At 36.0% G+C, this 12,741-nt stretch overlaps 2 protein-coding genes across 3 annotated transcripts; one reads left to right on the top strand and one right to left on the bottom strand.

Annotated features, from left to right (window-relative positions):
* The first annotated feature begins 389 nt into the window (after positions 1–389).
* LOC306868523 (protein mono-ADP-ribosyltransferase PARP16-like) lies at positions 390–7,668 on the top strand. 2 transcript variants are annotated; one of them, XM_079414731.1, is made up of 7 exons: positions 390–470; positions 1,941–2,137; positions 2,228–2,365; positions 3,989–4,195; positions 4,461–4,632; positions 5,730–5,874; positions 6,782–7,668. In XM_079414731.1, exons 2-7 carry the CDS (start codon positions 1,949–1,951, stop codon positions 6,915–6,917), a joined length of 987 nt encoding a protein of 328 aa, XP_079270857.1. In that variant the 5' UTR covers positions 390–470; positions 1,941–1,948; the 3' UTR covers positions 6,918–7,668. The 2 variants fall into 2 exon arrangements, with proteins under 2 accessions (XP_079270857.1, XP_079270858.1); XM_079414732.1 differs by having other exon boundaries at positions 399–485.
* Positions 7,669–8,450: 782 nt separating this feature from the next.
* Positions 8,451–11,247, bottom strand: LOC306868324 (cysteine-rich motor neuron 1 protein-like; the record flags this gene model as incomplete). The annotated part of the gene is made up of 4 exons (XM_079414428.1): positions 8,451–8,510; positions 9,616–9,799; positions 9,876–9,963; positions 10,914–11,247. 4 exons carry the CDS (start codon positions 11,245–11,247, stop codon positions 8,451–8,453), a joined length of 666 nt encoding a protein of 221 aa, XP_079270554.1.
* Positions 11,248–12,741: the final 1,494 nt, after the last annotated feature.

Raw genomic sequence — 12,741 nt, forward strand, 5'->3', positions numbered from 1 at the left:
ATACTGTAACTGTTGAGCAAAGTGCATTCCTCATTATTTCTTCTGGGACAGTTATCTTCAGCCGTTTTTCTGAATCCTGTCCCTCAGTAAAACATTGACCTGATGCATAATTGATCTGTAAAGTTCCTCTGGCAGTAATATTATTAAGTGCTCTGTAACATTACAGTTGACCTACAATGCTTCTCAAGCATCCCTTGATGGTAAAAGAGAACGACAGACAGGAATACTGTAGATTTGAGATGAAGTGTGTTAATCATTATCACACAGAAATTACATGAAACATCGTTTGAATATATTTATATTTAGGAAGACTAGAGAATATATCAAATATATAAATATATAGAGAATATATAAACTCAACTTGAACTTGAACTTGAACTAAATGCGGTCCTCCCGGTGGATTCTGGCGCGTGCGCAGCTGAAGTTGGACACGTTTAGCTTCCGGTGGCTGTCAGATGCCTGAGCGCCAGGTAAAATATATAAATGTATGGCAAATGTTTGATATTTTATAATGTACAAGTAGAGTGATGAGTACTCTGTTTTCAAGTCGTTTGTGTGCTGAAGCTTGAGCGAGTTTCTTCAGTGATACTACAGTAGCTGAGCTAGCCGGCTAACATGCTTAGCATATAAACAAACACAGCAGTGCTAAACAAAGCGACTATTAAACCAACTACTGCATTAAAACATATTCGAGGACCACTAAGAGCAAACGATGAATAAGTTTATATTATGGGTTGGGTTCCGCTAACTGATGTTAACTTTGTTAGCAGCTAATCTGCAGTAAAACTATCAGTCTCTCTGAAAACAAGTTATTAACTAAATGTTTTACATACATTACGTACATCTACTGAATTCATGTGTCAAAGTTCACCGTTTTTTGTTTTTTTAAGTATTTAGGTCATTGTTCACTACAGGCAAATGTATCTTGCTAGTATCTAACTTTAAGATATTTGAAATAATCAAAACATTATGTAAAATGTATATTAAATATGTATTATTTTAGAATCATTAAATATATCAGTAGTAAAAATGCCAAATAAAAAATATTAATTTGCAAGTATAATATAATGATATTTTTGTCATTATACTCTAATAATATAAAATATATAAATATATATTGTTGATGCTACATATGGTGTATGAAAACCAAATTAATGAAAATCTTTTTTTATTATGTTTATTTATTATACTTACTATTATTGTGATAAGTATTAAATAAGAGTATATAGAGTAACAATGTAAATATAATGAATCTACAAATTTAATATACACTACCAGTCAAAAGTGTTTGAACAGTAAGATTTTTTATGTTTTTTAAAGAAGTCTCTTCTGCTCACCAAGCCTGCATTTGAGCCAAAATACAGCAAAAGCAGTAATATTGTGAAATATTTTTACTATTTAAAATCATTTTTTCACATTGAATATGTTTTAAAATGTAATTTATTTCTGTGATCAAAGCTGAATTTTCAGCATCATTACTCCGGTCTTCAGTGTCAATAATAATAAAATAATATTAAATGCTGTTATTCTGATAAATGAACAGAAGATAAATGCTGTTCTTCTGAACTTTCCATTCACCAAAGAAACCTGAAAAAAATTATTCTCATATTTTTTTCAACATAATAATATTAATAAATATTTTTGAGCATCAAATCAGTATATTAGAATGATTTCTGATGTGACTGGAGTAATGATGCTAAAAAATTCAGCTTTGAAATCACAGGAATAAATTACATTTTAAAATATATTCAAATAGAAAACAGTTATTTTAAATAGTAAAAATACTTAATGTTACTGTTTTTGCTGAACATTGGATCAAATACATGTTTTTTGTTGTTGTTTGTTTTTTGACGCTGTTAGATTCACAGTCTACATGTTTGCATCAATGGAAATAATTTCTTATTGTCTATTATTCATGGAATATCTGTTGTGTGTTCTAGTGTTGGGAATGCAGCCGCCTCTCCCGACAGCTGCGGTCAGAGAGCTGGTTTGCTCCTGTCTGCATCGAGACCCTGTAGCGGCGGATCTGCGCTGCAGCCTCTTCGTAGCCGCCGTCCAGAGCTACAAACGTGATTCAGCGCTCAGACCCTTCCCTCCTCGCTACCTTAGAGGAGAGATCAAGGACTTTGAGGAGCTGGTAAGACATTTCAAGAAGATAAACTCTTTGTGTTGTTGGCCTTTCGAAACACAAATTTTTACAGTTTTGATTCTACTGTGTTCCTCACAGCAAAGGGATGTGGATACATTGCCAAACGTGAGAGATCTGGTGCGTCTGGGACATGGTGATGGAGACCATCATCTGGCTCTTGTGCACTGGGTTCTCTCCTCCAAGAGTTTTGCTGTGAAGACCCTGCAGAAAGAGGAGGTATTGCTGAACTTCATTTAAATCTGTGCCTTTTGAATCTGAATCTGATTCAGATTCCTCTTAATGCTCTATAAAAAAGTTATTGTAATACAAAGAAAAGCTTTAAAGGAAAAAAGAAAGCAACACTCCACTTTTTTTGAAAATAGGCTAATTTTCCAAGTCCCCAAGAGTTAAACAGTTGAGTTTTAACGTTTTTGAATCCATTTAGCCGATCTCCGGGTCTGGCGGTAGCACTTTTAGCGTAGCTTAGCATAGATCATTGAATCTGATTAGACCGTTAGCATCTTCCTCAAAAACGACCAAAGAGTTTCGATATTTTTCCTAGTTAAAACTTGACTCTTCAGTAGTTACGTCGTGTACTAAGACTAACGGAAAATGAAAAGTTGTAGTTTTCTAGGCCGATATGGCTAGGAACTATACTCTCATTCTGGCGTAATAATCAAGGAACTTTGCTGCTGTACCATGGGTGCAGCGGGCGCAATGATATTGAAAAGTAGACCCTGAAAGTAGTCCCCAGCTAGGTAACTAGTTAGAATATAGCTGGGGACTACTTTCAGGCGCTGCATAATATCGACGCCCTCATCGTCCTCGCCGCTGGCTCACATTGAAATTCAATGACTTCCGGCCACTTTGACGCTCTTGCCGGCAGCGGTGTGAACGCACGGTTGGATGGTGTGGGTATCGAGGAGAGTTGAAGTCAGGTCAGCTTTATGATAATGAGCTATGATGCGTTTGGATGGCAACCAATTGGAGTGTAGAAGTTCTCCGCTTGAGATAATTAAAGTCCTGTAAACTTTGGTTCCGACCACATTAGTTCCTAAGCATTTTCACACTAGAGCACTTGTGTTTTCCAGCGGGAATGCAATTAATTTGCTCAAAACAACACAGATTTGACAAACTGTCACTTCAACCAGGACAGTTTGGAATGTAGGCTGTGCACAAATTAATGTTAATTAAATACCTAAGCTAGTAAACGTCTCATATGAACTGCATGTTGAAATTAGACTAGCACTTAACCATTAACACAAAAAACACACCACACAAATGGCTTTTATTGATTTATTTCGTTAATAGCAAACATATAACTATAATTGTAAAGTTCTTTCCATCGATTAATTTCTTACTTTCACAATTAAAATATTTCATGAGGTTAACTTATACCCTGCTTGTGGTCAGTCTGCACAAGATCAACATGCTTGTTTCCTTTTCGGCTCCTTTAAATACAAGACCAAGGTTTTGATTGTCAGAGCGTCTACGAATCTTTCTACAGCGTTGTTGGCAGGGCGGCCAGAGCGAATTTTGACGCTCTCACCAGCAGCGGAGTGAACGCACGGTAATGAGACATCTACGTATATATATCTATGTCCACATTCTCTCTGTGTATCGTTGACGAGCGTGTAAACAATAACAGCACAGACGCATCCAGCATCTAAAAAATAGGGATCTATCTGCATGAATGGTCATGTGACATGTTTTCGGTTGTGTAGTGTAGTCAGAGATCATTTCTGAAACGCAGTGAAAACACCGGTGTAGACGAGGATCGTTTTCATTTCAAAAGTCCGTTTTAAAACGAAAACGCACTAGTGCAACTTAGTTGACTTGTGTTCAATCTCCCTCCATCAGTTTGCCAGACTCAGCCAGCTGACTCAAAGCGAGGGCATTTCGGCTCCAGCTCCAGACTTCCTCTTTGAACTGCAGTACTGTGATTTGCTCAACTCCAAGTTCGAGCGGACGCGGGCCGGACGAGAGCTCATCTATGCATTCCACGGCAGCAGACTGGAGAACTTCCACTCTATTATACACAACGGATTACACTGCCATCTCAATAAGGTCAGGACGGGCTGTGCTCGTGGATGAGACTCTTTTAGATCTGCTTTGGATGCTCTCCAGGCAGGCTTTGTGATCATTATATAGAGGAGTGCAAATAAGCGTGTCTGACAGACGTGGTTGACTGTGCCTTATCAGTTCATGTTTAGATGATATGTGTGAAAATGATAATTATAATTCCATTGTTATCTGCTTGTTGGTTCAGCAGTTACACTGTAATTAAAAATGATGTAAGCCACTTATCTTTGATTCTGATCTGATATTTCAGACCTCACTGTTTGGGGAGGGAACATACCTGACCAGTGACCTCAGCATGGCCATCCTTTACAGTCCGCACGGTAACGGATGGAGGGAAAGTGTTCTCGGGCCTTTGATCAGCTGCGTTGCCTTGTGTGAAATCATTGATCATCCTGATGTAAAGTGTCAGGTGAAGAAGAAAGGTAAGTTGTCAAAGCTTGGGGCCGGTAAGATTTTTTTAGTGTTTTTGAAAAGTCTCTTATGCTCTCATAAGCTGCATTAATTTGATCAAAAATTCAGTAAAAATAGTAATATTGCGGAAATATTATTACAATTTAAAAATAATTATTTTCTATTTGAGTATATTTTAAAATGTAATTTAATCCTGTGATGTAAAGCTGAATTTTCAGCATCATTACTCCAGTCTTTGCTGCTCAAGAAACATTTATTATGATTGTCAAACAGTTGAAAACAGTTGTGCTGCTTTACATTTGTATTTACATGTGTATGTGTTTATTAAGCTGTTGATATATTGATTGTTGATCAATTCAGAAATCAAAATTTTCCTATCTGTGAGCCATTCCCATGTTGAAATAACACAACTGATAACACGCCAGTTTGGAATGGAATACTAGTGTATTTTGTAGTATATAGAGGTGTGTGGGGTAAGATGTGCCACTTTTTATTGAAGTTACCCTGTAGGCAATAAAAAAATAAAGGAGAAAAGTTTTCTTTTATTATTATTATTATTCACATTTTCATAAACCAGCCAGGAAAAAAAAGTTTAACGTGCATTGTATTAAAATTCTGGCTGATACTGACAAGCCAGTGTTTTATTTATTTATTTATTTATTTTTATGGCCGATACATTTTTTTTCCCCATAAATAAGTAATCAATTAATTAATTAATTAAAAAATACTTATTTAATAAATAAACATTCACGTCTGTCAGATTTAGGGTTGCAAAGGGGTGGAGAATTTCCGGTAAGTTTCCGGAAATTTCTGGAAACTTTCCGAAATTTACTAGAAATTTTCCAACTTTGTGCAACCCTAGTCAGATTGTCTGTTTCTAAATATATAGTTCTTTGACCAATTATGCATAGTTTGCAAGAATGGTGGCACATCTTACCCCACTCTCCCCTACAGGATCTTTCTAACAGTACTGTTCTTCATTCTTTTCAACAAAATAAAAACAAACAAACACTGATCTGATTTTTATTCCAATTTTGTGTAAAATTACCATCCAATAAGATCCCGTCACAGCAGATATCTAAAATTCATCTCTCATCGTGTGTTTCAGACTCCGAGAGCATTGACCGTAAGCGTCTGAGGGCCAGGAACAGTGAAGGAGGTGAGGTGCCCGAGAAATACTTTGTGGTGACCAACAACGAGCTTCTGAGAGTGAAGTACCTGCTGGTGTATTCTCAGAGACGCCACCGATCACGGTGAGTTACGCCAACATATTTATTGTTCAGCTAATGTCGTAGCTTTTTCTTTTGTAGTACTTTGATAATTCAAAATACTAAAAGTTATTAGAAATAGTTCACTCAAAATAAATTTGAAGAAATTTATCATTACATGCTCACCAATGGATCCTCTGCAGTGAATGGGTGCCGTCAGAATGAGAGTCCAAACAGCTGATAAAAACATCACAATAATCCACAAAGGTAATACACATCACAAAGGTATCCACATCACTCCAGACCATCAATTAGCATCTTATGAAGGGAAAAGCTGCATGTTGATAAGAAACACATCTACCATAAAGATATTTTTAACTTCATACCATTGCTTTTGGCTACTGGCTAGAATATGAGTTCTCTATCCATAATATTGCTTCCTCCAGTGAAAAAGTCATCCCGTCTGAACCAGGAGAGAAATATGCACAGATCAAGCATTGTTTACAAGCAAAAACAGCCCAAAGCACTTCTAAAGAAATATGTGGGTAGATTTGCATGTTAAGATGACAACAGGGGATGGACTTTTTCACTGGAGGAGGCCTTATTATAGATTATATTTTAGCAAGTTAAAAATGTCTTCATGGATTGGAAAAGCACAGCTTTTCACTTCACAAAGACATTAACTGATGGACTGGAGGGGTGTGGATTACTTGTGGATTATTGTGAAGTTTTTATCAGCTGTTTGGACTCTCATTCTGACGGCACCCATTCACTGCAGAGCATCCACTGGTGAGCAAGTGATGAAATGCTACATTTCTCCAAATCTGATGAAGAAACAAACTCATTCATCTTCAATGAACTATTTCTTTAAATTAACAGAATATTTTCACGTTTTTTCTGTTTGTTTAAATAACTTGCTGTGTGTCTAAGTGACGTTCTGTTCTGATTCCAGACACGCTCGCGGGACGTCATGGCTCGCCAGACATCATTTTGCCATCATGATGGGCCTGTATCTCCTGCTCCTCATATTCATCGGTGCCTTCAACTCGTCCGCTTTTCAGTCGTTCTGGCACAGAATGTTCCGGTGACCCAGACCGCACACATCACATTAAACGCTCACGTCCAAAGTGCCTTTAACTCACAAAGACTATCATGAAAGAGGGAAAAAATAGACTCAGGAACGATTTTCTTCATCTCAACACAACATTCCTTGGTTTTTACACGCTATTTTTTTTACGTTACATAGATTCGCATAAACACTGTGCATCTGTCAGAGGTAAAGCTGATGCAGCCGAGCACCAAGAATGTTACATGTTAGCATGTAGCTTGTTTTTACTTTTTGAATGATGGGTTCACTACATTAGTTACAACCAAATGATCAACACAAAGCGCTGTTTTTACCTGCCTTTTCAACTTAGACATTGGCAAAATTGCTGCTTGTATTAAAAATAATCATGTAGGGAGATCTGTGTGCTTTTATATTACATATTTTTCAGTTACGTTCTTGGACTACTGTACTGTAGTACTAGATTAAGTCAACTATGCAAAAGACCCATGCTGTGGTGGTCAGTATCATTCATCTGTAATGGAAATTAGTCTTGATATTGCATAAATGTCTCTAACTTGAATAATCCAGAGGATCTGAATTGTGAAATTGTTTAAATACATAAATGCAACAATTTCACAATGTGTTTCTTAAGGGCAGAGTGAAAAATTGGCTGTTGTTCTAGTTTATGGCTTTTGGCGCGCAGAACGTTTTGTCTGGCCATTGTTTTTATCAGTCGAAAAGAAAAGCAGTGATATATTACTGATAATAAAGGCGGCGTGTTTTTCATCTTGAGAAGCGGAGACTGATTTGTGTGAACCGTAGACTTATATATATATATATATTATTTTTTTAATACTTTTTAAATTTTGAATTTAATTTACTTTAAAGTGGTGGCCATATAATAACTTACTTTTCATGCATAAAATAAGTTAAATGCATTTATGCATATATTTAAATCACTGTTGGCATAACTAAGAAAAAGATTAAGTTATTCAATATTAAAACAATTAATAAAGTGCTTATTTGTTACATGTTCGGAGGTATATTATAAACAGTATTTAATGCCAAAATGTTTATCAGTTTTTTTTCTTTATGCAGTTTCATATGAGACAGACATCAAAAGAATTGTGGACAGGTTGATCTATTATGGATCAGGGCTTTGTTCTGGCTCATGGATGGACGTCTAATTGCAGGCTCATAAAAACGTTATTCAGTAACAGTCCTGACAGGAGTGGGAACGCGTTTACGGTGGGCACTTTTTTCTGAAGGGGTCAGCCTGACCTTATTAGTCCATTTATATATATGTGCAAAAAACATTTGCACATAATATATCATTTTTAAAAAAAAACTGACAAATATATTATTAGTAGCCATGGAAATGCAGTTTTAACATGGCTTTAGCATGTTTTACTGAGAGAAACATAGTGTTTTAGATTGTATAACAAAAGCTGTACAACAATAATGCGAGTAATTTCACAGCATTCATTTTTTTAAATAGTCATGAAATGCATGAATAAAAATAGCTGCCTTTTATGATACATTTTAGAACTTGGATTCTTCTTAAAATGTAGAATCAGTTTGCTGCAGTTGGACAGGCAGGAGCCAAACACAAAAAGAATCCCTCAGAGTTATTCTGTTGAAAGAATATTGAAAGAATTACATGTGTGTGTGTTTTAATTAAATTAAATATTAGAACATTTAATAGTATATACAATTATAATATATAACTATATAATAGTAATAAACAAAATGAAGGAAATTATAATATGTATAATAAAATACATTATAAATATGATAGAATGATTTAAAAAATATATATATTCAACTATATTCAAAATTTATTTTGACAGTTTTTATATATTTTAACATGTAATTTAAAGGAATAGTTCACCCAAAAATTAAAATTCAAAAATTAATTCCTCATGTCGTTCCAAACACATTCGTTCATCTTCGGAACACAAATTAAGATATTTTCGATGAAATCTGAGAGTTCTCTGACCCTCCATAGACAGCAAGGATACTACCAGGGTCAAGGTCCAGAAACATAGCAAAGACATCGGTAAAATAGTCAGTAGACATCAGGGGTTCAAGCATAATTTTACGAAGCTACGAGAATACTTTTTGTGCGCAAAGAAATAACGACTTTATTCAACAATTCGTCTCCCTCGCGTCACCTTTTAGCTGAATGAAAACAACGTATCCGTTTGGCACAGCTGACACAGAACAGTATACGCTGTTTACGGTCAGTGGATACTCTCTAAAATGGCGCTAAAAGTTGACGCGAAGGAGACGAATTGTTGAATAAAGTCGTTGTTTTTGTTTTCTCTGAGCACAAAAAGTATTCTCGTAGCTTTGAAAAATTACGGTTGAACCCCTGATGTCACATGGACTATTTTACCGATGTTCTTGCTACATTTCTGGACCTTGATCGTGGTAGTAACCTTGCTGTCTATGGAGTGACAGAGAGCTCTCAGATTTCATTGAAAATATCTTAATTTGTGTTCCAAAAATGAACAAATGTCTTGGGTTTGGAACGACATGAGGGTGAGTAATTAATGACAGAATTTTCATTTTTTTTTATCAAGTTTCAAATTTAAGTGAATTTATCAATACTACTGGCTACAATGTGTTCAAAGTATTTTGTTTTTAATTAAAAACATTGTAACAAACACATAAATAAGCAGAAATATATTTCATATTCATGTCAAAAAGAATGATTACTCGGGAATGAAGTTCACCTGTAGGTTCTGGTGGCAGACTGGTGGGTGTTTTTCTCGCACACACCTGCCGAAGCGATGCAGACACACGTGGTCTGTTGGGGAACAGGACTGAGGACAAGATGGAGGTCTGAGAACCAGGCAGCTGGAGCAGGTCGTGTGCTGGCAGTGACCTCCACACTCACGCTTCTCCAGCGATACAGACCTGCAGCCGAGAACAGGACGCTCATCAGAGACACTGAACAGATGAATCAAAAATCAAGACTTCTAGCAGAAGTTACCTGGCTGAGCATATTTCATTGGGATTTGCTTTGCAGAACTCCCATGTGCACTCAGGTCTGCAAGTGTCGGCTTTGAGGACCTCCAGCACTGTTTGGAAAGACAAATCCAAAATCAACAAAAAAGGCCAAATAATAAAATCCATTGTGAAATAATGTTCTGCAGGTCAAAGAAAAAAACAGACAATAAAACTGATGGAATCCCGTTACAATACGGATGCAGTTCTTCAGGAAGGCTAGTGCATTTCATCACCGTCTAGATAAGAATAATCAGCTTTGCTTTTATGGGAAAGTACTCCGAGATCAAAGGAATCCTTGACTGCCGTATCTCTTTTCAGTTCATAAATTAGATTAACCTTGATGGTGCTGTTTTTTCGAGAGTGTGAACATGAACATAAAGTTAATCCATAAGCAGGTGCATGCTCTGCAAGAATAGATTGTACCACAGGGGTTTTTGTACTTTTAGATGGCATGAACCGACAACTACGATGAACACTTACAATGGACCCCTTCCTATGATATAAAGGCAGCTTAATATTTTAATGCATAAAGAATGATTTATATGTTGTGAGAATGTTTTAAAGTCTGATATACTAATATTACTAGACGTTTCCAAAATTAAATTAAAAGAAAAAAATAAAAAATTCTACATGTATAGTAAAATATTAAGTTAAAATTTATTTGTAAAGCACTTTTTGTATATTTAATTGTCTTGTGTATAAAAGTTAGGTAAATAGATATGTTATAGCCTATATTTTTTTTTACAAAATTTGTGCAGAACTATAGCCATCAATAAAATAAATACAATATTTTTTTTTTAATTCTTAAATTGTCAAGCTTTTAGCGAACTGTTAAAAAAAGTCTGAAGAACATTCTAATAATCTAAAGAAACTTTTTCTAATATAAAGAACCTTTTGTGGAATGAAAAGGTTCCAAAGTTCTTCGTGGAACCATAGAAGCCAATGAAGAACTTTTATTTAGACTCAGATTCTACATAACATTCTAGACAGATTAACTTGACATCTCCAGCTTCAGTGGTACCTGATTTGCAGGTTCCCTTGCGTTGTGCCTCTGGTTTTCCGCCTGTTTCTTCTGTGTAAATGCAAACCAGCCCTTCATCGCACTTCCCCAGGTAGTCCCAGGTGCCTCCACAGCTTTCTCCTGCGAGTTTAGCACAGACTGGACAACAACCACAAATCCCAGTGGAGATTCCACCCTGACACTGGAGCTTCAGTGCTTGACGAGGGGAACAATGGATGCGTTCGCAGGGCGGACAGTGCAAGGCTTGGAGGATCTGCTGGCCCTCCAAGGTGTACATCTCCACAGCCATTACTGGCCACAAAATCACCAAGATCGAGAAGACACATGGACTCATGGTTGGACTTCACGTTACTGAGATGGGTCGCCTTTTATATAACGGTCCTCACAGCCGAGACCACATTTTACAACCACTCAGGCTCAAAAAAATCGTTCAACTTCACACCAACAATCCACCTCCCTTCTTCACAACCAATGGATGATGGAGTGTTACGTTTGTTGAGTCTGGATTTGCTGTTAATTATCCCCAAGTCTTATCTTTACAATCACTCTATTGTTTTCTTTTTGTCTGAAAACCAATAAGTTGGACCAAGCAAAGAAGACTGGACCCTTTGTGCACAGGTCACATGACCAATAGCAGGGGGTGCAATTCACGGTGTGATCGAGATAATCGGCCATGAGCAACAAGGACAAGATTAGGACATTGGCGGGTTATCTGAGAAGACCTGTGTGTGACATTTTCATAAGCTGGAACGCAATAAAACACCGCTTTCAGTCTGGCTTATAGTTTTCAGAACAGAATGGTTCTTCAAACAGTCTCAAAGGTCATACCCTTGGCCGCTTTATCCTTAATGAACGTCTACTGTAGATAAAATATCAGATGATAAAATTTTGCATAAATGCAATTTATGTTTTTTTACAGGTTAAATTAATACAAAGTACAATAAAAGATTACCCTATTTATCTTCTTAATACAAATTCCTAGTTTTATTGTGAATTATTGATGTGATAAATTCTTGCAAAGAGTAAGTCAATGAAATTACTTTTTTTTTTTTTTTTTTGTCCTGATGTATCAATGTAAAAAATGTTTGTTTTCGTAAGTTTATAATAGTAAAAATGTCACTTTTGCTTCGCATCCAATATGCCATTCCAGTTTGCCTAATTTCACCAAACTCGCTTATTTTTGAATCACGTCATAAATACAGTTTTTCATGATTCAATAAATGTTAAATTAAGGAAATAAACGTGGTCAAACTATTTTATTTCGACTTTGGAGTCACGGAAGTAGCCACAGATCTTTTCTTCCATATTGTGCAGCATAACTGAGGGTAATGGATAATGAAAAAGGTAAGGTGGGGACTTAATTCTATTTTTTGGTAGTTGATTGGATTTTGAGATGTGAGCGTAAGGTCGATTGTGGACGGTGTTTAAGACAGGACTTTGCGATGCAGAATTAAATGCAAAATCAAGCAAACTCTGCATTATTTGCAGCAGATAGCAATTTTTCTGACCCAAAAAACAAAACAAATAAAAAGGTTGCATAGAAGTGCTTCTGTAATGGTTTCCATCCACAAAAATTATGAAAAAGTTTCACGAACTCCTGCTGAGACGGAGAAGTCTGTAGTAAAAAAAAAAGACATACAGATGAATCATCCACAATAAGATCTGTAACACATGTATAAAAAAATAAAATAAAAAAAACCTTTTTTAATTTTCTCAAAAATACTGTCATTTACTCACCCTCAAGTTGATGGTAGCCATTGAGTTCCATTGATTGATTGAAAAAAATATTATAGAAGTCAATGGTTTCCGTCAACTGTTTGGTACCCAC

Source organism: Barbus barbus (genome assembly GCF_936440315.1).
Source record: "Barbus barbus genome assembly, chromosome: 50".
NCBI lineage: Eukaryota > Metazoa > Chordata > Actinopteri > Cypriniformes > Cyprinidae > Barbus > Barbus barbus.

Bases quoted from the DNA above. Each gene is read 5' to 3' on its own strand.
- LOC306868523 (XM_079414731.1), top strand. From the start codon at position 1,949: ATGCAGCCGCCTCTCCCGACAGCTGCGGTCAGAGAGCTGGTTTGCTCC. The intron at 2,366-3,988 runs GTATTGCTGAAC...TCCCTCCATCAG, and splicing joins AGACCCTGCAGAAAGAGGAG to TTTGCCAGACTCAGCCAGCT. The intron at 4,196-4,460 runs GTCAGGACGGGC...CTGATATTTCAG, and splicing joins TACACTGCCATCTCAATAAG to ACCTCACTGTTTGGGGAGGG.